The sequence below is a fragment of the Parus major genome, chromosome 3 (assembly GCF_001522545.3).
Source record: "Parus major isolate Abel chromosome 3, Parus_major1.1, whole genome shotgun sequence".
NCBI lineage: Eukaryota > Metazoa > Chordata > Aves > Passeriformes > Paridae > Parus > Parus major.
This window is the reverse complement of record NC_031770.1, coordinates 41,281,785-41,307,609: the sequence shown is the minus strand read 5'-3', so window position 1 is coordinate 41,307,609 and position 25,825 is coordinate 41,281,785. Positions and strand designations below refer to the sequence as shown.

At 36.9% G+C, this 25,825-nt stretch overlaps 1 protein-coding gene across 4 annotated transcripts in view; it reads right to left on the bottom strand.

The window, feature by feature from the left end:
- FAM120B (family with sequence similarity 120B) overlaps positions 1 to 25,825 on the bottom strand; it is a 48,561-nt gene that overhangs the window by 4,934 nt on the left and 17,802 nt on the right. For all 4 annotated transcript variants that reach the window (XM_015622069.2, XM_015622067.2, XM_033512654.1 and 1 more), the window contains 4 exons: positions 24,874 to 25,046; positions 21,014 to 21,106; positions 5,166 to 5,372; positions 1,139 to 1,247 (listed from right to left, as the gene is read on the bottom strand). In XM_015622069.2, coding sequence (XP_015477555.1) covers positions 1,139 to 1,247; positions 5,166 to 5,372; positions 21,014 to 21,106; positions 24,874 to 25,046 — 582 coding nt within the window. The remainder of the gene's footprint in view (positions 1 to 1,138; positions 1,248 to 5,165; positions 5,373 to 21,013; positions 21,107 to 24,873; positions 25,047 to 25,825) is intronic.

The following is a 25,825-nucleotide window of genomic DNA, read 5'->3' as shown; positions in this document are numbered from 1 at the left end:
ACAATTACGGCCTTTCCAAACTAAAGTCAGCCTAACAAGAATGGTTCTTGTCCTCATTTCCATCTATGCACATCATGATTACAAGCTGTTAACAAGCGTATTTAGAAACCAGATCAAAATTTTATGACACAGATTTGGAGACTGCAGTCATTAAAACAAACAGAAATCTCTCTCCAAATTGGAATCACAAATCATGATTAAAATGGTTAAATATAGCTCTCAAGGAAAAGCAGATGCTACCAAGGTCTGGTATTATAAATCACCAACAGAGATCCTCAATTTTGAGTGTCCAGCATGAGCTTGTTGTAGAGCCAAATCAGAAGTATTGCTGCCACATAATGCAAAGTACTGGACTAGCGGAAAACCATTCTGTCTTGTCATCTGCTCAAGAAATTCTGAAGGGGCAATTTTTATCCTCACAGACCTTATAACTGATTAGGTATTAACAAAGTAGTAGATATAATATGAGCATAAACACTGAGATTCAGTGTAAATTATTTCAAAGTCTCAAAGCCTCAACATTCAGGCTGATCTGTGACTGATGTTAAAAACCTTTTAGATGTTTTTTTTCCCCAAAAGTTAGGCAGATCAGGTAGGGAAAACAAATTTGCAAACTGAGTTCTTTAGCAAACTGATCCATAAAGCTGGGGGAAAAGAGCAAGATCTTAAACAAAAAACACAGTTCTTCAAATTGCCCAAAAGCTCTCTTCTATATTGAAATATGTCAGCAAATCCAATAAGAAGTACTTCAGCTTCAATGCCTCTCTCAGACCTTCAACTACCAATGTTAAATAGTTCCCCATGGGAATGAAAGAAAAAGCTGTCATTAAATTTCTCCTATAAAAATATATTTAGTCACCGAATAAATAGTGATGTTTCCCTCAGAGAATGATACCTATTGCATATATCTCACTGACTATGTGCCTAGATAGAAGATACATATTCTATGTAAACTTGGGTGATCACATTCACATAAATTGCTAAAAAGGGAAGTATTTTCTTAGATCAGTTCATTGCTTCTCGGAGAAAGAGAATTTATTTAGCTTGATGGACTGCCTATGTAATTGCTGCAGCTGTTGAAGGATAATTTAGCTCATCAATATATTAATTTTATTGAGAAAATTCACACAATGCCAACCTGTGTTAAATCCATTCCCTCTTGGTCTGCTCTGTATTGTTCTGTTCTTTGTCTTGCAAACCTTGCAAATGAGAGATTTCAGATTCTGGAAGGGTGTGTACAAAGACTCCTGCAGAAAACACAGTTAAAAATCAATGACTTCTGCTCCTCTTTCTTCAGGTGCAGCACAAATTAAACACATAACAACAATAAGACTTGACTGAGCCACACTTGTGCATGCATAAAGGTGGTAGATTTGGTTCACACTTTTACAGGAAACGAAGTTTGAACACTTAGTAATAAATGTGGATACTTGGAGGGATGAGTAGGGGTGCAGAATAAATTATTTCCTCTTTCTCAGTGAACTATTTTTTCCCTTCTCTGCTCACATCTGTAACTCCCTTGCTGTCCTGTTCTATGACCCTGCACCTGTAGATATACTTAACTAGACTTCATCAGCAGTACCTCAGGCAGAGATGGTTAAAGTGTCCAGAAAAGGACTGATAAACTCATGGAAAATACACCAGATAAAATCAGTCTCTTAATCTCATATATTAGAAACAAAACTTAACCCAACATCTGCCCCAACTCCTGACTAATAAAACATAACTAAGTCTAAAAAGAAATGAGGGAATTAAATTCAAGTGTTGACCTTGTGATCTGATGAAAAATTCTAGTATCAAAAGGATAAGCTGAAGCTATTTAAGGATGCAATATTAGAGGTGTGATACATCCTTAACTTTCTCTGATGTCTGCGAGCTTTGAAAAAGTAGCTGATCTTAGAATGTACTTCTTTTTTTCCTGATTGGTACTGGGCATGTGGGATTTACTACACAATGAAGAGAATTAGGAAAAGAGAGATTTTAGAACAATAGCATAATTTGTGATTTCCATAAAATTGAACTGATTTTACAGGATGACATTTCCTTTTTTAGGAGCAGGAAGGAGAGAAGAAGATGAAAGGATAAGCTAAAAAATCTAATAGGTAGCAAGACTGCAGTAACTAGAGAGGTTTCTTAAATTAGAGGTAGTCTGACTCCCTGAACGCTGCTGAGAACTTACATAATACATTTTTTGAATTAACAAAACTCTTTAGTTTTTAGTTTAGTTTTTACAGAGACTTAACTAAAACCCACAGATTTTTTTAAAATTTTGTTTTACCACACAAACTGGGTCCAGCCTGTGAAGAACACCCTCTAATGAGAAATACCTTCCATTTTATTCTTGGGAAAATGTACGAAGGTCGGATGGAAAGCAAGATCAGAAAAAAACAAAACATATCATTTATGTCGACCTCATCATGTAATTTGGTTTTAATTTTAAAAAAAAAACAACTGATCATGAACATACTCATTAGTGAGAAGCACAATAAAAAGGCTAATAAAGTGATAATATCATTGCCTCACTTCTTTATGAGACTATTATAGGCAATTTTCTGTGTGGACAAACAAACTAATATGATTACAGTTTTGAAAAACAGAACTAGCATAATATGAGCTTAGCATAATTTTTAAAAAAAACAAGATGGGTCTATTTTTATTCTTATCAGAAGCTGTCAATTTTTTTTATCTTTAACAGCTGTTAGGCTACAAAGAGCTGAGCTACACAAAAACTTGCCCATAAAAATATCGACTGTATTTACTGTACACATATTCTTCTTTTTGGTATAAGAACCTGTAGGAAGCAAATACTAAAATGTTAAAAATTTTTGATATACATGTAAATATTTAACCAGGTTTGTATTTCCACTGTAACTGTCAGAAACCTATTAACTGTATTTTACCCCATTGTATTCAAAACAACACTGATTCTGAGATTGCCTCAAGTCCCTGAAGTAATGCAACTGTCCAGATAATAGAGAAGGGACCCTAGGAGTTAGGAGACGAGCACTAACAACCAAAGGAATAACTTTTCCCTATTATTTTTCTTTTCCATAATAAAACATCCCATGTAGAATAACTTTTTCTTTTTTTTTCTGAATACAATACTGTCACTATTACCAGATTAGATTTGTGGTGTTCAAGGTTAGATTGTTAACAAACAAGTGCTGAAAGATCTTGCCTTCCAGAAGTGCATTAAGCTCTGCCAGGAACGAAGTACCATTTTTATTTATTAAAGTTGAACTTATAATAATAGGAGAAACAAATCACATATACTTGTTGCCTTGCCAGTGTTCCCAGCTAAACTGGCATGTCTTGGCAATTCTCCCCCAAACAGATTCTTGCCTCTAACTGATAAGCTGAAAAGCTATTTTATAAGTCTGGGTACATATCTCTGCCATATATGAACCATAAAATTGCACCTAAAAAAGAAAAAGATATTTAAACTACTCTTAAAGTTCACATAGCTGGAGTATTTTTTCTCACAATGGAATAGTTTATCGGGTTTGTTTAAAAGAGAGCATCAGGCTTTTAAAAACCTTAACCTAGATATTTCAGTTAACCAACCATATTTCTAACTCTGTTCTAGGAAAGTAAGATCTTTCTTCATCTTTGTTATAAAACAGTAAATTAGACCTCCAATGCTAACACAAGATTTTAAAATGTTAGCTAAAACATACTACATAACACATTTAAAAACACCTGTATCAATTAATATAAAAGTTTTACAGATTTAAATATGTATTATCAAAGTTATCCACTAAACTGACTTCTACCCAAATGGAAAATAAGTATCAATTTCAGACAGATCTGGATACTTTTACATTTTCCCATTTATTCTTTAAACCCTCTATTGTTTTGCAAAAGTCCTGCATGAAATTCCTGGATGAACCATTAGCCCAATCCAAAATCTACTGAAATCAACAGACCAATTAATAGGAACCACAGGATTTGGATAGAGGTTATGGTCCTAATCATATGATTGAACACATATGGAAAGGATTATTCTCCTCCTTCATGATAAAAACATGTTCATTCCACCCACCCACAAGAGCTGCACTCCTCACTCTAGACCAGCATGGTATGCAGCTGGACACAAAATCACAAAAGAAAACCAGTCATACAAAAACAACTGGCATTGAATGCATGAGATCAAAATAAAACTCAAACCTTTCTTCTCTGTAATTACTTTAACCTGAAGTGATACATTCAGTAGCAGGTAAAAGCATTTCAAAGGTAAGATTTTCAAAAGTAATTAAATGATACAGGCTTTTCAGACACATTATTTGAAAAAGGCACATTAACTGAAGATCTTTAGAGCTACCTTCCCAGATGGGTACAGGTCTACCCAAGCATCTCTCCATATATTCTGTGCTGGTGGGGCACGAGCCAGGTCTGGTTTGAGGCTTCAGCAAGTGCATCAGTACAGTCCTGCACTGAGCCTAGCAGACCCTGCCTTTGAGCCTGGATATGATGCCCTTTTGCAATGCACAGTGCTCAGCAGGACCCTGGTACATCCCTGCCTAGATATGTTTGAAATCATATGTAATCATACTGGTCTTTTGGTACACAGCATGCAAATCTTATAAATCCCCAGATTTGTAAGATCGAGTGGGACTGGAAACTAAATAAGTACTTAGAGCTATAGGAAGGTACTTGGTGAGATTCTAAAAGAAATACCCATATTTACCTATTCTAAAAGAATGCACCTTCTTCTGATTTCCAGTTCCTCTTTGAATTTGCCAAACCCTCATCTCAAAATTCAGATTCCTTAATGCCTTCAAAAATATCAATCTTAAACATTTGATTTTTTTAAAGGTGTTCTTCATATGTTTCTTAAAATGTTATGGGAGAAAGATCTCAATAATATCTCAGTACTAGAAAACTACTGTGGGCATTTTCATTCTTGAAATTGACAACTATTTTCCTTGTATTATTTTCTGAGTAGTGGGTACAAAAATAAAGGTAAAGTTACAGCTTCCTTCATAAGCTCAGTATTTCTACTTTTTTTTAAAATATTTTTTTTGTGGAGAGAATGAGAAAGGAATAAGAAAGAAGAAAACTACAAAGAAAGGGTAACAGTGTAAATATGAATATTAAAGCAAACAAAATGGACAGGTACATTTTTACAAAGAACGCAGAACTAAAAAGAAGTGATTACTACTCACATTGCCTTCCAAAAGTTCTTCCACAGAGCAACCTCGGTGTGACTGCTGGTATTTTTCTTGAAAAAGTTTTCCATCAAACACTGCCCAAGGCATCAGATCATCCATCCTGAACGGAAAGCCGCAGGCACTGTTGGCCATGAGCAAAGTCGTAAGGCCACGGATAAGGACAGCGCCCAGATGTACAGCCCTGGAGTCTACTTGTGCAAGCTGTGAAAACACACACACACACACACAAAGGCAGGTCTCACAGATCAGGAAATATGAGCCATCTTAACATCACATATAGACATGCAGAGAAAATTATCAACTGTCCCGATGTCGTAACAATGATGGCCCTCTGCTCCACAGCAGAATTTGTCTCGGGGCTCTGCATCTAGTTTTATTCAATAAAGTGAAAGAAGCTAAGTTTAACAAACACAGCATCCCATTCAAATTTCTAAGACAAATACATCAAAATGTACATGGAGAGACAAAATAAATGGTTTTGTAGTATTTTTCAAGCATTAGCAGTTCTGCAGGAAATAAAGTTCTGTTAGTGGAATGCAAAACATGAACTGGGAGTACAAATTGATGTGTACAGCGATCCACTGACCTTCCAGAGTTTGCTTACCCCAGAAATGTTACAGTGTTTAGAGATCATTTAAATTGCAGGATTTGACAGAATCAAGTTTATTGTATGCAAGCTTTTATTTTAAACACTCTAGAATTTCCTTTGACTGTAATCTGAAAGTCAAATTATTTCACTTCAACCTGGAAGTGTCCAGAAGAAATACTGAATTGTGTGACAACATTTAGAAAATGCAAAATGAGAAACTCAACAAGACAATTAAAACTCACAGCCAAAATAAACTCCATGGGTACATTTAACATCCTGTTGTGGCAGAGGACAGAAAAATATAAAACCTTGAATCCAGTACGGGGAAAACTCTCATTTTAAGTATTGTTTAAACAGTACAAAGCTCCTCAGTGGGTAATGCCTTTTCCAGTCTGTACCAAAGCAGTCTGTTAGGATCAGGAGAGATTCACAACAGTGTGGCCATCAATACTGTAATCTATGGTAGCTAGTATACCCTTACAGTATAAATGATATCGGAAATTGAATAGTATCCAACACAATACCAAACAGAATGGGCAAAAAGTGACTCAAATTGTCTTAGCCCTAGCTCCTGGAGGGCTGTGAACTCTTTGTCTGAAATGCAATGGAAAGGGTTGGCCATTATTACTACATCTTACATCTTGAAAGATCTCCAAAAGACTTAAAGGTACAGATACACACCATCAATGCCTTATGCTTTAAAAAATTACAAGTAATAGCAAAATCTGTGAAATGTAGCACTAATAAATCAGAATTTTTCCTTCCTAAGGTCCACATAACAAAATCAGGAAACCTTTGCTAGCAACAAAGAGCTACAAAGCTTCTTCCAAAAATGAAAATCATAAATAATTTGGAGAATGCAGCCAGACCCTGGTGAAGGAGTTAGGTTTTCTGCACTGTTATGCAGTGAGTTGAATTCTGTTGCATAATTTGCCCAGGTGAAGCTGACTTCTGTGATGGGGTTGCTCCTAACCACAGGCATGGGGCAGGAGGGTTCTGTTAAGCTGACTTGAAGATATGAGGTGCATCTCCATGGGCTGCTTTCTCTACAGTGCAGAAGCCAAAGAGGACCTAGCTACGAAGATGCAGGCAGGGAGATGCCAGGCAGGGAGATTCAGAGCTCTCTGGGAAGCACTTCTTCTATCTCTAGTGATTCCTGGAAAGGCATGAAGCTGGCCACTAGGGCACTGACCCAACATGACAGCCAGTAGTTGAAATTCGTCCAGTGCAGACAACTGGAGACAGCCACTGACATCCAGAAAAATGCAGACAACACAAGTTAATTTCACAGAACTGTACAATGGTTCAGGTTGAAAGGGACCTTAAAGTTCATCCAGTTTCAAGCCTCCTGCCATGGGCAGGGACACCTCCCACTAGAATTTGAGCACTAATTTAGAAAATGAAACATCCATATTTTTCTGATTGTGACACTTCATATTTGAGTAAGGAGACTCTCTTCTGCCCTCCCTTTAAAACAAATGTATTTCCAGTAGGGGATCAGGACCTCAGTTTCAGGAAGTTATTGCCTCCAAATGTCAGCTACCATTTTGCCAGCTGAGACTAGTAACTACATGTACACTCATAACTCTTTTGCACTGGCAACTAAAGCAGGCATTTACAAACTGTTTAAGAATGCTGAAGGGTACTTGAAAGAGGAATGTGGTTTAAGAGAAACAGTATTTTCTCTTAAAAAGTAAACTGCTTTAAAGTAGCTATAAAGTAAACTGCTAGAGTGCACACAGTCACTTATGTTGCAGCTGAGATTCTTACATTGCATTTACTAGATTGTTTGCAATCACCAAATCAAATCTTAAGACCTGCTAAGGAAGTCTGTCCACATCATTTACAATGCTAGCTGTGCTCTTTTCAGTTAAACTTGAGACATATTGACCAAAAATATAAAATGTTGCTGGTGACAGACTCTACAGTTAGAAGACTTCATTGTCTAGAGCCACCAGTCCAGAGTTCTCCTAAAGCACTGTAGTATGGGGGTGTGGAGGGTTTGTGTGTGTGTGAAGACATCAGGTAAGGCTTGGTATTTTAATGAAAATCAGTATGAGCAAGACCAAGGCAACAGCTATCAACAGGGATTTTTTTATTTTAATAGGACAGGAAATATATTCACTAAAGGACAGTTTCTATTTTCCATGTCTGGCAATGAAAACCAAAGAAAATGAAAGCACAGTGAGTCTGTAACAATGAGGCTGTGCACATGGCAAACCCGAGAGCTGCCTTGCCATGGGAATGCTCACAACTGCCTGGTGTCTGCAATGTTAAGACATCATGATGAGAAGTGGAAAATTCCAAAAGAAGTCTTGTCATGCAGGGCATTACACCCTAGAGATGACTTCCTTCTGGAAATTGTGTCTGTTCTTTTTACCATTTCTATAAACTCGGGACCCCAGTGAACCATGTGAGATACAGCCCTGTGATCTCACTGCTGCTACTCCTACCACCAGCTGATGACATTTGTGTGAGAGGCACAGGGAATGTGTGAGAACCTCTCCTCCTGCACCAGCTGCCTGTGCTGCAGCCCTGATACTGAGCCCACCAATGGCAGCTCCCCACCCTCCCAGCCCTTGGGGAGAAAGATTACTTTTTCCTATTTGGCAGCATTAACTGAAGACTGAGAACTCTAAAATTCACAGTCCTCTAGCATCATTGCAGCAGAAGTTACTGATACCAGAGGCCTGATCTGAACCGGGTAAGCTACTTGAAAAGAGCAAAGGGAGTGCTACAGCATCCACAACACTATGTCTAGAAATTGTATTTCTAACAATTTCAGAAATCTCTTTGTTAGAAGAGTTATAAATTTATCTCATCTCACCGAGTTCAGGCCGATCTCTGTGGCTGTGTGCATGTGCACTGGCAACAGAAAGAGGTTTGGCAGGGTGGAAGGTGTTTGCTCACAGCAGCACTTTGCAAGCCTACACCAAGAGACTGCACAACCTGATGAATAGTTTTAACTTACAGGAAGAGAAAATGCATGGATATTGTATATGGAATTCAAATTTCCAGTTCAAATTTCATCTTATGAAATAGTAACTTAAAAAATAATTAGGATGTAAAAATACCTTTATGTTTTAAAGAAATACTATTAGTCCTCTGAATCTTCTTTGTAGATTCATAAAGGATTTTTCGATAGAGGCATAAACCTTATACTATCCATTTTGAAAGTTGCATAAACTGTTTCCAGGAGCACACTAAAAAAATTGTTTGCCCCTCAACTCATTGGAGTTTAAAGGCTTCAAATTCTGCCAAAATGATAAATAGGCTCTATGACAGTTGAAATGTGAGGGTGAGTATCTGAACATGCCAGATGTCAGCAGACACAGCAAAGCCATCTTACCACCTGAAGTTCTTGAAACCAAGGAGAAAAGATATGATGACAATTTCACTGCTCTTTACTTGTGCTACTTTACATGTCCTCTGTATCTCAATGTACTAAATACAACATTTCATTTAAAAACTGGTTCCCTTAGTAGGATTTTCAACAACATTCTGGGCATGCTCTTTTTCAATGTAAAAAGTCTGTATTAATAATTGTTACTTAGGTTAGAGCTCACTTCTTTCCTGGTCTGTTGCCTTATTCCTGTGGTGAAGCTGAATACAGAAGATATGACTATGGCTAACATTTTAATAACAGAAATTTAAAAAGAAAAAGTTTTAAAATTACATAAGGCATTTCTCCCTCTTCTCCCTTCCCCACTCACCTACAAAAGAACATACCTGTTTTTGTGATAAAAGGGAAAATATAACACTCCAGGACAGATTAGTATTTGATGATTTTTTGTTAAAATGACTCAATTAAATAACAATAGTTACAAATCAATGTAATTTTCCCCATGCAATAAACTGCTGGAATTCAAGCGGTAGTGATCAAAATCTGTGTACTTGTCTAGTTTAACCAGTTCCTTTTAGATTCATTTGAACTCAGCCGATATATCATCAGTATTGCTGCTTCTTACATTAACTCGCCCAGCAGCCACCTGTATCTTAAATGATCAAATATTTAACCACAGGCAATTTGTGCTTGAGCAATAAAGGCAGCAGGTAGATCCTATCTCAGGAACTTATCACTAAAACAGTAAGGCTTAGCTTTGCCTGAGAGCAGTAAGGCACACTGTGTTCTAAATATAGAGAGACGAAAGCTCAGCTGTCATTGCGATGGAAAGCATCACTAAACAACCTCAACCCAAAGACAGAGACCAGATAGTCCTGCCTTCAGCCATTAGTATAAATTCTCAGTGGGAGTTGGCAGAGGATGCTTGCTAAAGCCCCTGCACACTGGAGCTCTATTCTCTGCTCCTGAGAAAAAGATAACCTGAACTGGTGCAATGCTGGTAAATTCACCCTGGTAAATGTCACCCTGCAGAGGTGGGCTGGTGAAATGGAGCATTTACTGGCCATCAGTCAGCTTTAAACCGTAAACTGCTTGGCCCTGTCAAACTGAGGGGGGAGAGGAGAACCAGTATTTTGAAAACAGACTAAGGTTTATTCTGATAAAAAGATTATGGCTTAATTTAAGCTCTTCCTGCTTAAACAAGGTGTGTGCAAAGGAAAATGGGGATTGAAGAGATCCTATGAGGGCATTGGCTGCAACAGAAACTAGAAAAACCAGTTTTTAAACACTTCTAAGACTTTGAAGTAAATATTTAGCTGTAAACAACCCAATTGTTTAGTATTTATATGTTCAGGAAAGTTTATTTACTGAGTTTTATCAGGACTTTGATGTAAAATGATACCTCTGTGGAATAACACTCATATTTACAGTAAGCCAAAACCACCACTGAAGTAAACTTAAAAAAAAATAAAAAAAATTGCTTTTACCATTAAGCACTCTACAAATAATAACACAAAAGTTCTACTGCTAACCAATTTGCAACTAGAAAAAAGTTTCCTTCAGTTCCAAAAAGATTACATCTCATTTCTTGTTTGATTTTCAGAAACAGTTGCCTTTATCAAAACTCTTAATCATATCCACAACAAACCCCAGCATAAATGACACTTCTGTGATAATGAATTTCACAATTAAAAAGTTTAGTCCTCTCAGTTTATTTGAAATAACATTACTTCTCTTATTTTAGCCATAACTGCTCAACTGGCCTAAAGTGCCAGTGACAGTCTGCAACACCTGTGACATCTACAGAAAGCTGACATCAATTTCGGATTATAGTCATCAGGCTAACCATCTGACTGTAGCCCAGCCAGCAGCCATGTCCCTTCTACAAAAGCGAATGGATTCATCTGGATTTTAATTTTTAGTGTCTTAAGTATTTGCTCATGTTTTTGGTGACATGCTTATCCTTGAACCTCCTCACCTTGCCATCACATACATAATATTGAATTTAGTTGGTAGGAAAAGACATTTTATTTTTTTGGGACTCTGAAAATTCTTGTAGCCTGTAGCGATGTCTCCCTTTCATATGGATGCCCCAATAAAAGTGATGCCACAATAAAGTTTTGTCCTGTTGGGCAACTTAGAGTGCTTTCTCTATCTACCCTGCTGCCTATTTGAAACAACCAGCAATAACTATGGCTCTCCCAGACTCCTACATTTCTGTCAAATGCAGCTGAAATTGGCCAACACATTCAAAAGTTATTAGGGGACACAGAGAAAAAATTTAGAAAGCATGCAAAAGGTCATGTCTCTCCCAGTAACTTTCCATTGTAAGCCTTCAAATACCGAACTTTTCCCACTCTTTTACTTTTTGTAAATACTTAGTACGTATTTCGTATATATACTCTACGTTGTCTAGCTCCATTACCAAAATCTTCAAAACGAGGGTCTTCACTGGCTGCTGCTTCATCCTGACCATGGTCCTGACCTAAGGTCCTTATCCACACCTTAATCCAGTGCTATTCCTTTGTTTAATCATAGGACTGGTCCAGGGAACACAGTTTTAGGTATAAAAATTCTGCCATCAACAGAACTACTCGGCAGAGTGTGCTTGGCTGCCTTTGTAATGCAGTCTGTCCTTCCACAGCCTCAGATTGCCTCTATAGGCAAATGACAGCTGGTTAGGTCTGAAACTGCTCAGTTTACTGCTACAGTTGTCCCAGGCTTAATTAGCCAAGCTTAAAAATTTGTATTCCTTATTTTCCTCCCTAGATTCAGAGCGGAAGTTGAAGATTTATACAATTGTCCTAATGTAGGACCACCCTTTCTCTTAAGCTGTTTGAGTTTATATTTCTTAGGGGTCTGATTTATTTCCCACTGAAACCAACAGGAAGATCAATGAATTTCAGAAGAATTATATCAGGCAAAATTTAGCATATCTGAAGCACTGCAGGTACCAGAAACATTATCACAATTGCTATCCATGTCATAAGTTCCTCAAATAAAACTGTCATTGAACCAAGACACCTTGTGTAGAGAATGCCAGTAGAGCAAATATTGTTTGCCAGTGCAATATAGATTTTGTTGGGTTTTTTTTTTTCCTTGGGTTTCTTTGTATTGCAAAGCAGCTGCACAATAAGATTGTTGATACTGCGGTTCACCCTTTGAAGTGATATGGTCCACAGTAAACAGTTCTGGCTAAGGAATTTTCTAGGTGTTAAGTCCACAGGTTGAGAAGGAAAAGAAGAGTTTGTCTGCTTCTATTTCATGACAATCCCAAGCTCCAAGACAAATGAAATGAGTCACGTAGCAGCATTTCAGATGACCTGTGAAGGGAACTGACAAACTGTAACCTGTGGTCAAGTATGTTCAAGATATCAGGATTTAATTTGTAACTAAGCTACTATAGAGTATTAATTTCCAGAAAACCTACTCCTTTCGAAATGGAAAATTGCCATACACAGCATGAAAGTTGCTGCCTTTTGGCACAAGAACGCTAACCCTGTGTTATGGTTTAGATGAATACATACAGAGAAACTAAAGAATCCTTCTTTGGTGCAGACAGCTGTTGCATAATGATGGTCTTCTGAACTATTCAAGAACCAACTACAGACTTAGGTTTTAAAGAAAATAAAATTATTTACAGGTAATATTCTACATTTTCTTGTATTACCACTTTGTCAGAGCAAATTACAAATAATCAGGGAAAGAGTTTATGTGAGAGTAACTTGGCCATTTTTAAAGACTTACTGACTACAGAGAAGAATGCCGTTTTAAAGAAAATGCATGCTCTGTAAGAAGCCAAACTTTGGCATTGCAGCCCTTCAGCCAGCATTGGACTCTGCAGGCACTTTGCTGATAACGTTTCAGCCTCAGGAGCTGATCTGCAGCCATTTTAAAACAAAGGATACCTTTTTTTTTTAATGCAGAGGGTGCTGTGCCAAAATAAACTTCCTGCAGAACACCACCATGCTTTCAGCCTCCTGTATTTGAAAAATACTACTTACCATTGCTCCTAGCCTGAACTATTCCTCTATTGTACTGAAGCCTCAGGGTACAAATACAACATACAATTGTATGATTTTGCTAGAAAGTTAAAAGCACTGAGCAAGTTGAGGGATGTATTTTTGAAAGTGTATTGGCATAGCTCTGGTTTTATTACATTCAAAAGTAATGCTCTCATTAAGGAACTTACAGAGCTTAAGTCCTAGCACAGTAACATTCTCTGCCAAGATGTGTTTGTGTATTCAGTACAGAGAAAGTATATAGAAAACTATTGCTAAATAGGAAAAGACACTTAGGTAAGCATATCTGTCCTTGCTAAAACCAATACCTATATAGCTTTGTACTTGGCAAGGAACTGAACATCTCTTCTTTTAAATCTATCAGGGTAATATATAGCAGCCTAGACGAATGTAATACACCCTTTTAGTTAATGTGCATAGCGCTGGTGAGACACTAGACATGCTGATGAGATTACTAAACAATTAACTAAATCTCTCCATGAATCACTAATTTTCTTTGGAGGTAATACACAACTACCTTTACACATTTGGTGTTTATTGTCCTTGTATATTCTTTCCTCACATGTAACACTGGGATTAGAATGTCTTAACAAGTGATGATGTCTTGCGATGCTAAAGAATAATGCTGGTAAGGGATATTATAATGTACTTTTACCACTTTTCTCTCTACACAGCTTCACTTCTTTATAAAAAATTCCTTCAACCACATCTCAGTTGTTTCCCAGTGAACATCAAATGAAATAACCCCAAACCAAAGATGAAGGGGAGGAGACTATATGCATGACTTCAATATTAATGTTAACATATTAAAAGTTCACATTTACACAGCACTTTTGGCCAAAAAACTTATATTATTGAAACCACTGCTGCATAACTGTTACAAGCAAGAACTAAAATACAAGGAAGAACTGCACAATTTGACCAAAGTCATAGAAGAAACAACGGATAGGAACTGGACACTGTCTTGACTTTTAACCCCTGGACAATGGCCATGTCAGTCAAGAATAAACTTGAAAAGAAAGGGAACAAATCAGTTCTTGGGTAGCCTTGCTGTTTCTGATATCATCCAGATGAATGTTTCTACTGTAGTAATTTGAAAACCTCCAGTACATCCACCAAAGCACTGTAACCATACGCCTATAAATGCATCCTCCTCTAAGTGGCTCATTTCAGAAAACACTTGGCTTCTCTGAAGCTGTGCACAGCCATCTGCTTCTGCAGGGAAAGCCTGGACAGATGTGCAGCTCACACTCCTGCTCAGGCGTGACAGAGGCGCGCGGGCAGGTGCAGGCGGCCCCGAGCAGATAACGGGCAGGTGCGCGCGTGCCACCGCTTCCCGACAGCTCCATCTCCTCCCTGCTCCAGCCCCTGGATGTCACCTGCCCTGGGGGACACAGGTCAGCCCTCAAAGGCAGCGGGGAGCAACCCCACCTATGCCTGGCAAACACCACCTCCAACCCTCATGGGCTGCTCGCTCCTTCCAGCATACAATATGCGAGGAGGTGAGAACTATTGAACTCAGAAGCAAACGTACACTTTGACCAACACAAACTTGGCAAGAAAATGCCAGTTGATACCAGAAATATTTATTTTTCCTCTCTCTATAATAAGTTATCTCTGACTTTTTCAAAGCTGTCAGTTTGCTTGATATTTTGGGAGAGCTTTATTACCCTCACTACTAATAGCCATGTTTCACTTCCTGCAATATTATTTGGCATGGATTAAAAATTAACAGCAATTCTGTTATCTGAAATTCCAGAGTGTCTGTTACCTTAAGCATCCTGAAATATTCTTCAAGCAATAGTCTAAATAGTCTAAAAGCAATTTATAACTGAAACATTGCTGCTATTCCCATTTTGTTGAAACCTTGCTAATTATGAGCTACAGGACAATAAAGGGGAAAACTCACAGAAGTGCACAGCAATCTTACACAATTATGCAGAAAAATGCAAGACCATCTTCCACAAAGGAATAAAAATCCTCTTTTTAAGACCCTTGCTCAAAGCCTTGCACAAGATTTTCTCCCTGGGCAAACTGAATACATCTAAACAAATGAATTTTTTTCACGAAGTAGAAGAGATAACCACAACTCAGCACTCTACAGCTACCTGAAAGGAGGCTGTAATGAGATGGGGGTTGGTCTCTTCTGCCATGCTTCAAGTGAAAGGACAAGAGAAAAACGGCCTTAAGCTGCACCAGGAGAGATAAAGATTAGATAATAGAAATTTTTTTTCACTGTAGGAGTGGTTAGGCACTGGAGTAAGTTGCCCAGGGGGATGGTGAATTGCCATCTCTGGAAGTGTTCAAGAAGCATCTGAAGGTGGCACTTGTGGATGCTGTTTAGGGGTGAATTACAACGGTGCTGGGCTGATTGTTGGACTAGATGATCTTGGAGGTCTCTTCCAACCTTGACAGTTCTGTGATCTAGTTATGCTGTGGTTTGTATTTGTGCCAATTTTATACAACACAATTTACACAGCTATGTGAATTCTGGTACTGGGGCTCACATTAACAGCAAAAAATATTCAGGGAAATAGACTAATAATACTAATACCAAATTTTGTCAAGAAGAAAATTGGGAGAGTGGGGCAGAACACCAATCCTGTTTGCAAGCTGAATGGGCAGTTAAGCCAGAGATTTCTTTTTAATATGTTTATAAACCAACAGCAGCAAAAAGGTAGAGCTAGTTGTCAGAGGACTAAGAAAACTTTCTTCAGAACTTCAAAAGATGCTTATAGAAATTACAAATGCTTATAAAAAGTCACAAATTTAGAGATGGGTCTTTGAAAAGTGCTCTAAGCAGTGATTAACTACAGCTCCTGAAACATAATTGTATTTGCACTAATGCTTGACCTGTTTAAGTGGAACTGTTCTATTTGGACTGGTTCATTTAAGACTATCTTGAGTGTGTGAGAACATTTCTAATTTTGAACAGGGACTGAACCAACCCCAACTTGAAATCACATCCCATACTGCTTCACTTTAGTTCCAGATGAGCCCAGAACACTGAGGAAACTTAAAGACCACAGATGGGAAAATGGGCTGGGAAGCAATGCCAAGATCAGCAAATCACCTCAATCCCCCCATTCTCCACCACCTGCCAGTTACAGTCTCGCCCATAGTTTTTAAAACATTTTTGACAGATGCAAATTTTGAGGGAATATAAACCCTGATTCAGTAAAGCATCTGGGAATGCACTCAAATTCCATTTTAGTTAATCCTAATGTACATCACAGAAGCAGGCCCTTTGTATATAAGAAGGGTTTATCCCTAAGATCTTTACAATATTCTTACTTGTATTTTATGTTTTACCCAATCCAATTAGACTTCAAGCAAATATTAATTAGGAAACAGTCACACTGACACAATAAACATACACTCCCTGGGGGAATTTTTTTTTTTTTCAACAATCATATTTTGAAAACTACAGATAGCTCACAAAGGCTGTTTTGGGTCTGTTTGAAAAATATCACACATAATGGTGTTGACAAACATAGCCTGGCTTGCCAGCACACCAGGAGATTGAAATTATCAAGTGTTCAGAATCTGGGTATTATTTACGCTTTTTGGTCTGCATGGCATAGAAGAAAAAACACAGAAGAGATGGAGCAACATCCTTCTTTAAATCTGAGGGATCCCAACCAAGACAACTACACTACTACTTATGACTCTAAAACCTACTGCTGTTTTAGATGGATGTGGCAAAGTATCCCTCAGGAAAATACTCAGAGAAAAATACTTTGTGTGATATTGGTATAACACCAAGGTAAAACAAGGTGATTTTGCTTCCATGACACTGTTCTACGAAAAATACTCAAAAGTTCTGTGCAACTCAAATTCTTGCTAAAGCTATTTCCAGCTTTCAAGCTACTTAATAGTTTGCTGAGTATTTTTTATTATTATCATTATTATTTCAAAAGCTAAGTAATACCTAATATGTATTGTGTGAAAGTTCATTTGCAATCAAGTTGCAAAGACACTCTGAATCTTGTAATTTCATCTAAAATGACTGTGCTCATTTCACATCAGTAACAATTTCAAATAACAAAAAGCTCTTAAAAAAATTGAAGGAATATATTTCAGCGCTTGACTGTCTTATACCTCATACACAACCAAGCTGCTCTTTTTACAAGTGGTACAAATGATGTTATTACTCTTAAGCAGATATTCTGGAATAATGGGACATTTTAAAGCAAAGCTATAAAGGGTTTGCAAATGCCCTAAATTCCAGCAATGATGTGTATGCTCACACATGCACCTGCTATTAACTTTGATTTCCAATTTTCTGACATACATTTCACTTTTAAAATCATTTTTCAGGACCCAAAATTAATTACCAATTTCCAGTTCCTTTTTAACCAAATTTTTCCATCTCATCTTTGGTTACAACTTTCAGAAAATATGTGATTCACAGCTTTACATCTCCAACACAAATTTTTCATATAGACACATATTTAGAGAAATCTTAGAAAAAATGCAATTGTGTTTATAAGTCATTATGTTTTTTTCCTGTTTGGGCAGTATTTTACATGCATTACTGGTGAAAGCTGACTTTGCACTTGTAAACAACCAGGGCTAGCACAATACAAGAAACAAGCCTGGAACCATAATGCTGGTGCCTGTTTTTCACTGCAATGGCCTCAAAGTTAGACTGATGGCTCTCTGGGCTTTTTGCCAACACCACACACCAGATTAAAATAGAAAGAAGGGAAACAGACAACCTGGGGTCCAAAATTTAATTCTGACCTTATGTATAAGCTCTATGGGAGGCTTGGGCAAAGTAGAATGCTAATCTACCATATAAGGGGGGCAGCACAAGAAAACTTGAAAAAATCTAACCAGAAAAATGTCTTTTCTATCATGTTCACATTTTGGTATTTTGAAACCATCGATCTTGAAAAATAATCAAATCTTCATGTATAAACGTTATGTTATTCTCAGAAAGTAATATTAAATGTACAATGTAGTTACATGTTCACAGCCCACTTTCTTTCAGCATGAGATAAACTATATTTTTTATGGCTTTAACCCACTTTATTCAAACCATAGACTTTTCTGTTTCATAGACTTGTGGGTTTATGGATCTCATTAACTATGAAATATGGACAGCATATTAGAAAGTAGATTTAAAAGTGAAGGCTGAAACACTATCTTCATTCCATCAGAATGGGCTCCATTTATATTTTCTCTCATATTTCATAGTGGAAGTTCAGTATTCTGCTAAAACATATTTGCTAATGGACTTCTTTACAAAAAGAGAGAATTTAATTTTTTTAAAAATCAAATTAGTGTTCTTCACAGAACTGTTTACAATAAATAAACTTTTTTTTTTTTTTTCTACATTTAAATAATACTATAATGTTAAGTCCAAAAAGGCAAATGAGAAAATATCTTCATAAAATTTTGCAGATGCTGATTAATTTTACCATAACTTTCTTGGAAGCTCTGTGATTAAACTGTTTCTAGGTAATTACTTTTAACTTTTCAATGGAAAATAAAAAGTATGGTAAACAGATTAAACTCTGTTCCTTATTTCTTACTATAAACTCCATTTCTTATTCAACTACATGCACTTGGATCCTTTGATTTTAAACACAAATATCTAGAAAATTAAGCTGTTAAATACCTATTGATACCTTATTTACTAACTATTAAAATAACTCAGTAACTCTATTGAGCACAGCTCAATTTTGTAAAATGACTCAATAAACACAATAATTAATAAAATAGTTTAAGCTATTCTGAGATGGGATCTTGAAAATTAGATGCTTCAATGGTAATTCTCAGAAAGCTTGCTTTATTGATCATTATTCTTAGAATATTTGTATAAGACATTCTATTTAGTCTCCTGCCCTTTCAAGAGAGAATTCCCAGGACATTATTAAGTTCTCTATTCTTAATACAGCTTGACAAGATACAGATACACACACAACTGAGAAACAGTAACTTTTTTCCACAGGGAAATTCAGGTCATCAAAACACAGGAAAAGAGGTTAATTTGAAGGCAGTGAGGGAAAGTTTTCAAACTCTTATTTACGTATTCACAACCCCAGAAGAGAAAGAGACTAAAATGCTGTCTCACTATCTCCTTCAGAAGGATTTGCTCTGGCTCAAACTATTACCAAAGGCACTATCGTGAATTTTAGAATAAGACAAGGAGCTGATCTACAAAGTGGCTTGATACAAAAAATTTCAGCTACTTTACATGAATCTTGTGTTGGTTGCTAGCACAGCAGAAGGCTTTGTGGGACAGTGCTTATATAAGCATCAGAGTGACATAACTTAGGAAAAGACTTGCCAATGGCACTCAGAAGTCAATTCCAGCAACATTCTGTCCACTTCATAAAGTGAAGCATGACACAGTGTAAGACCAGCTTCACACTCCATGCACTTCTGTGTGCACAACTTGTCTGCCATAAGCTTTGTGGGTAATTAACAAAATTTTGTTAACAACTTTCAGTCAGCACAATGCTGATAAGTAGCACACATTTATTAATGTTATGTGTTTGGATGCAGATTTATATTTTCAAAGAGCCACAACACCAATGAATCATACAAAGACTTCTAAGCTACGCAGAATAAACTTTGAAGCACTTTAGAAACTTATGTAACATTCCCTGTAACTGCATCTATAAACAAGTTGTTTCAACATTTCCTGCTTGGGCTTGATTTCCTTTATGCTGTTGCTGAATGACTGCCACGCAGCCTTGATAAAGTTCTGATCCTCCCAATGTTGAGTGCAACACTATGTGCAGTAATGTATCTGGCAGAAATAAATCCTACATTTCTGCTGTATTCCATATTGCCTTAATTTCATTGCTTCCTTTTTGTTACACAGTCAGCTGCAAATCAAATTTGTGATGAGTCTGAAGAAACTTACAGGATCCTGGATTGTTACAAGGAATCAAATAATGGAACTGGACTCACAGTGGTTTTGTTATTTTGGTACCTGTGCACTAGATACAAATGGATAGTGACAGTTATCTTGAGTGTTACCTTGAGATCAACAAAAAATACTTTCAAAATTCTCTCATGGACTGTTCAAAGAAACAGGGAATTTTTTGGAAATACAAGCAAGATTTACAGAATGAAGACATGTTAAGGTTCTAACCATTTCCAACCCTTTCCTACTTTTATGTAAACCCACGACTCAAATAGCAATTGACATGTGGACTCTGTGCTATACACTGCTAATACTTTGATTACAATTTCACACTACAAAATTAAAAATACTCTTTCATAATTTCATATTCAGGAAGAAGTGTTTAAATGGTTCTTCTGCAATAACCATCTAGGAATCTTCAATCCACATGTGGAAAGGCAGAAGATAAGAAAGGAAAGAACAGATTTGCATGGAGGATATATTAAATATTTAAAAGAACTTCCTAATAGTTACAGAACAGTGTAATCCAAATGGTTTTTGCCACAGTGAGTCACATTATGTAACTTTTTTCTGGTTTGGTTTATATTGTTTAAATTCTCCCTCAAGTAGCAATACCAAAATTTAATTTAATCTAGAGATTTTTGAACAACCCATGTCCAAGACCAAAATCCTCCTCAGTAAAAAAAAAAAACGAAGCAGTGTTGTAAGACAGGATCCACTGTTATCAATTTTTCACCAGATGGAAGTTTGGAAACTAAGGGAGGAAGAAATGTGAGAATAATTTGCTCACTCTGGAACTGCAATCACTGCAAAATGTTCCTTCCATTTTAATTTTTTGTGTGATTAGCAAATATAAGTATTCACACAAAATATAGCACATGAAAAGGCTATATATTTACCCTGACCCTTAGCTCCTATACCTGTTAAAAAAACAATGTAGAATGATTTATCACAATGTATTTATCACATGAGTATTTCATGCTACACAATTATTCCAGTCCATACCTGCAGGCTTGTCAGTTGAGCTGCTGATTTCCCTTTTAGGCAGAGAATGAGTGCCAGAAATGCATTTAAATCCTCCAGAGAGAGGCTACTGACCTAAATCAGATAAAAAAAAAAAGACACATTATCTGAAGGCTCTGAAGAGGAGCTTTCTGAAAATTGAATCCTCTTGTTCAAGCACATCAAACTTGGAACAGTGACCTCATGTAATGATGACCACCATGAATGCATCATCTAGGAAAACACACAGGGAATAAAATACTTTCTTTCACAGCTTGAATGAAGTGCATACCCCAACACTTATGTATAGTGTATACACATGGATTTCCACACATCAAACAAAATGCTCACCCTTCATTTATTCCCTTCTCCACTTCCCTTGGAATTTCATAATAACAGGAAATTTTTCTCTCTCTGCAAGATCAAGCTTAGTAAAAAAAAATTCCTTTATAGTCAAGACATAGGATAAAAACCACCTCAATGAGCCACAGATATGACGATCATTAGGAATTTTAAAACTGCTTACACATTTATCTGTTAGAACTTTCAAAAATATTCTAAAATATTTCAATTACCTATTTTAACCTAAATTTCAGGATTTATCAAAATATATTTCATTTCTTTCGGATTTTAAGGCTACATGTGGAAGCAGGGAAAACTCAGAGCTAAAACCTAAAATGTTCAAGTGGGGAAACAGAAATGACAAGTCTAAATTGATGTAACAGTACACTTCCATCAGTAAAGGGGGAATGGACACTTTTTCTGCTGTGAAGAAGTGTTTTGAGATTTTGCAGAGGCATGTGATGGTCTCAGAAGAAAGACAACACCTTGAGAGCAGCTGGCATGATTCCCTGACAGTACCAGTCGTGCTCTAATCCTTCCCTTATATCTTCTTATAAAACACTATGTATCATACAAGTGCACCAACACCATAAATCTGTTGGAGCAGTTGAGGATATACAGAGAGCTCCAAAGTGAGATCCATAAAGCATTACAATTCCTTATCAATTGGAACTTGAGGGAAGGTTTCTCTTGCAAAATGTGGAAATGTGCATTGTGGGCATACAGAACACTTAAGAGCCTGTCTAAAACTCTTTGCCTTTCTTTTAACAAGCTACAAATCATTCAAGCACTATTCAGATTTATTTTTTTCTTTTAATCAGACCCCACTGCTTGTCCCACTTTAAAATATTTTCCCCTCTATGATGTCGTTAAATCTTGCATAATGCACAAGAATTTGAGGGATATCAGAAACATTTTAAGCTTTCAATATGCTCCTTGGTATTCATTAACTCCACTTGTCTGCTAAGATCTGATAATGGCCCTACTTTACCCTGTAACTCAAGTCAGGTGTCACCTTTGTGTAGATGGCAACAGGAGAGTTTGCTAAACCTGCACATTTTATATACTGAAGTAACAGAAAAGGTGATATTTATCTACAAAAACAATTCTTAATACTTGCACAATTTTGTCCTAAGAAAAGGAAATCAAAGATTGCTTACAGCAGCCAGAAAACGGCCCTAACAGAGCAGGTGAGCCAAAAGTGCTTATGAATGTCAAAACACTTTACAGAAATTTTCTTCAGTATTCAAATTTGGTGAATTATCATAATTCCACTGTTAGATTTAATCCAAAACTATTAGAGACTGAAAGAGAAAATTCCTCTTTGTCTGGAGGCTTCAGTGTTTGGTTTGAACTCATTCACTGCTCTGCCAGCCTAAAAGGCAGACCTAATAGTATTTTTTTCACTATTTTTCTTCTTAATTTAGAGAATATTTGAAAGGTACCCTTGAAAAAAACATTTGTCATATCAACACATTCTTTACATAGTTAAGGTTTGTTCATTGGAATTTTTTTTCTTTAAAAAAAATGCTTCTGAAGTTTTCATTAAATGTTTCCACATACATTCTGAAGGAAGCCAGATGAGTTGATCAGTATGCTGGTTCCGGCAAAACCGTCATTTTTAGCTTAGATTAAATGATAAGTAATGACATTTTTAAAAAGTTTATTTTCCCTCATATGAGCTGAAGGAAGACTTCAAGCCTGCTTTAAGGAAGGAAAACAATTCACCTTTCTTCTCTAATAAAAATTAAGACGAAAGTGTAAGGGCAGGAGACAGAACACAGCTAGACAAGCCTTGTTTTCTTAGCTATAAAACAAATGGAAGCAATATGGCCAGCTCAGAGCATGGCTACTGATACTCTTGCCCTTATGTTTTCCTCTCAACCATCCCAAGAGAACAAACAGACAATATCAGAGAAATAACCAAAGTTTAAAATAACCCAGCAATGAAAAACATTTAACTTCAAATCAATTCCCCAGTCTGGTTCCCAGGGTAGATCGTATCAGCGCAACTCTGAGGGCAGAAGAGAATCTGGAAAATGGGGCAGTTCTTGAGAAACTGGCACTGCCATGAAAAGCCCTCCATCAGACTGAGCCCTTTGCATGATCTCTCTGCTGTTACTCCTGTTGAAAGCAAGAGCTGTTAATCTGGTTTAGTCTCTGTTTATAACAGTGGCCATTGGATAATAAGTTCTGAAAACCATTTCCCTGAGAAGCATTTTTTTTCCTATTTTATTAATATCCTGTGATCAAGGTTCAGTAAATCCACATTTCTGAAAGGTGTTCCATGCTGTTACTTCTCAATCCTACTAAAGAAACCCTTCTCAAATAATTTAGTTATCATGCTGTGAAAGGTTGCACAAAATAACTCAATAAAGAAGTGAAACAGTGATAAATGAAACTGCATGTTTATATTCTAATAGAAAAAGCACTTCAAGTATGTTAAAAGGTTAGTGTCTGATATATATCTTGCTGACTTGAAACTGCAAGGCATGAAATGATGTTTAATAAGTATTATCTTTGAAAAAAATTCAATTTGTATTCTATTATATACAAATTATATAAAACAAAAAACCTACATGGACCATTTGTGGAATTCCCATATGTACTTCCTCAATATGTCATCTAAGTTTCAATAAACACGTGAAGAGAAATGAAAGGAAAAGTAAGGGAGAACTTGTTCTCAGGTATCACACATCAATACAAATCTGTTATTAAGGAAACTGAAGTCTAACAAAAGCAAAACAAAAGACAAAGTGCAGTTCAGTTTAAGCACAAGTGAAGATGAGCATATCAGATGAGATAAATGCATAATTTGCTCATCCTCAGAGAGGAAAATCTGCTTGTGAGATCACCATTTGAAATGTGGCAAGTACAGACAATATATTAAATACCTAAGAGAAAAGTAAATAATGAAGCAATATTGTATTTAATCTTGTGTCCCTTCTTATTACATTTAAGGTAGTCTGCAGGCTGCCAAGTATTTGGAATTATAACAGAAGTGTTACCTAATGATCCTCTATTACTCAAAATTTAATGAGAAGAGCCATAGCCTCAATTCTGGCCTGAAAATTAGCAGACTGACAAGAGGGCATGAAAAAGTAGTGAGAGCTGACTAAATATTTATATTGTCTGTTTGCACAGTCTGCAAAGTCACCTGAGGGAATGATGACACAAAGGAAACACAAAAGGAGCAACTTTAATTTGCAAACAGGGCCCAAAGAGCAGGGGAAATCCCTCAGTTTATACTCTCTGGCTAGACTGCCCGAGGGGTTTTGTCACGGGCACGTGAGAGCTATGATTAGCTACTAAAAACCCCAGGTATTTCTTGAACAGGATGGTGCACGTTAAGTGGAGTAATTAAAAATACTGTAATGCAGTACTATTATATATGATCAGCTATGCCTTACAGTAAGGATTAAGAGAAATGCCCAGCACAGGCTAGCAAAAACCAGTTTATTTGTCTGTCCTTCGCACTTATCTGGGCTGACAGCTGAGGAAAAAGCAACCGTCCCTCTTACCTGCATCATAAGATAGGCCAGCAAGCAGCAGAATCCTGCAACAGGTGCTTCCAGAGCTTGGAGTTCTTCCATCTCATCTGGAAGGTTAAAGCATGCCAGAAATGTACTATACCGTTGCTTCTCCACGTCAGGCCCTTTGGCAAACCACAGTGTTTTCAAATTAGGTGTTCCACCTACAAAAGAAATCCATTATTTTATTTTGGCAGCAACAAGATAAAACATGTCTACCTCATTACAATCAGAAAGGAAATGACTTCTCTGGCAGGAAAGGAAATTAAATGCTCTTGGCATTTGCGAGGACCGCAGAGTCAAAAATAAAATGTATTTGACAAAACTTGCATTTGAAAAAAAAAATTAACAAAAAAAAATGGCCTATAATTGAAACAAAATTTATTGAATACAGGCATGTTTAAGCAGAGTGGACTGAATTCAACCCTTACAATAACATAGACAACCTTGAGACAGCAAGCATTTAACCTATGCAAGGGCAAGGTTTGCCTGCAAGTGCGTTCTTTTCTTCATCATAAAACAATGATTCAGCAGAGAACAACCAGATCTGTGTTTCTCTCTCTCTCTCTCTTCTAGAGTTAACATATCAGGGGTCCCCGAGGGATGCTCACATTGTCTCCCTCATGATCACATGTTCTAATGAACACCTATGCCACTCGGTGGTGAGAAGGCATTCTCCACAAGGCACTGTGGGGGTTTGACCCCTCTGCAGCACATTCCAGTTTGGGAACAAAACCAAGGAGATCTGGTATTTTTCACTTCCTAGGCTACTGTATGAAACACTGTTGCAAATACACACAAAAGAACTGTCATCAGTTATGAATAATGGATCTTTCCAGACTTTCTCTAGTATCATTCACACTTGTCTCTAAATCCTTAATATTTACCCCATGCTGCCATCTCCCAGCTTGTGGCATGTGTGGGCTAATGCAAAATTTGCTCC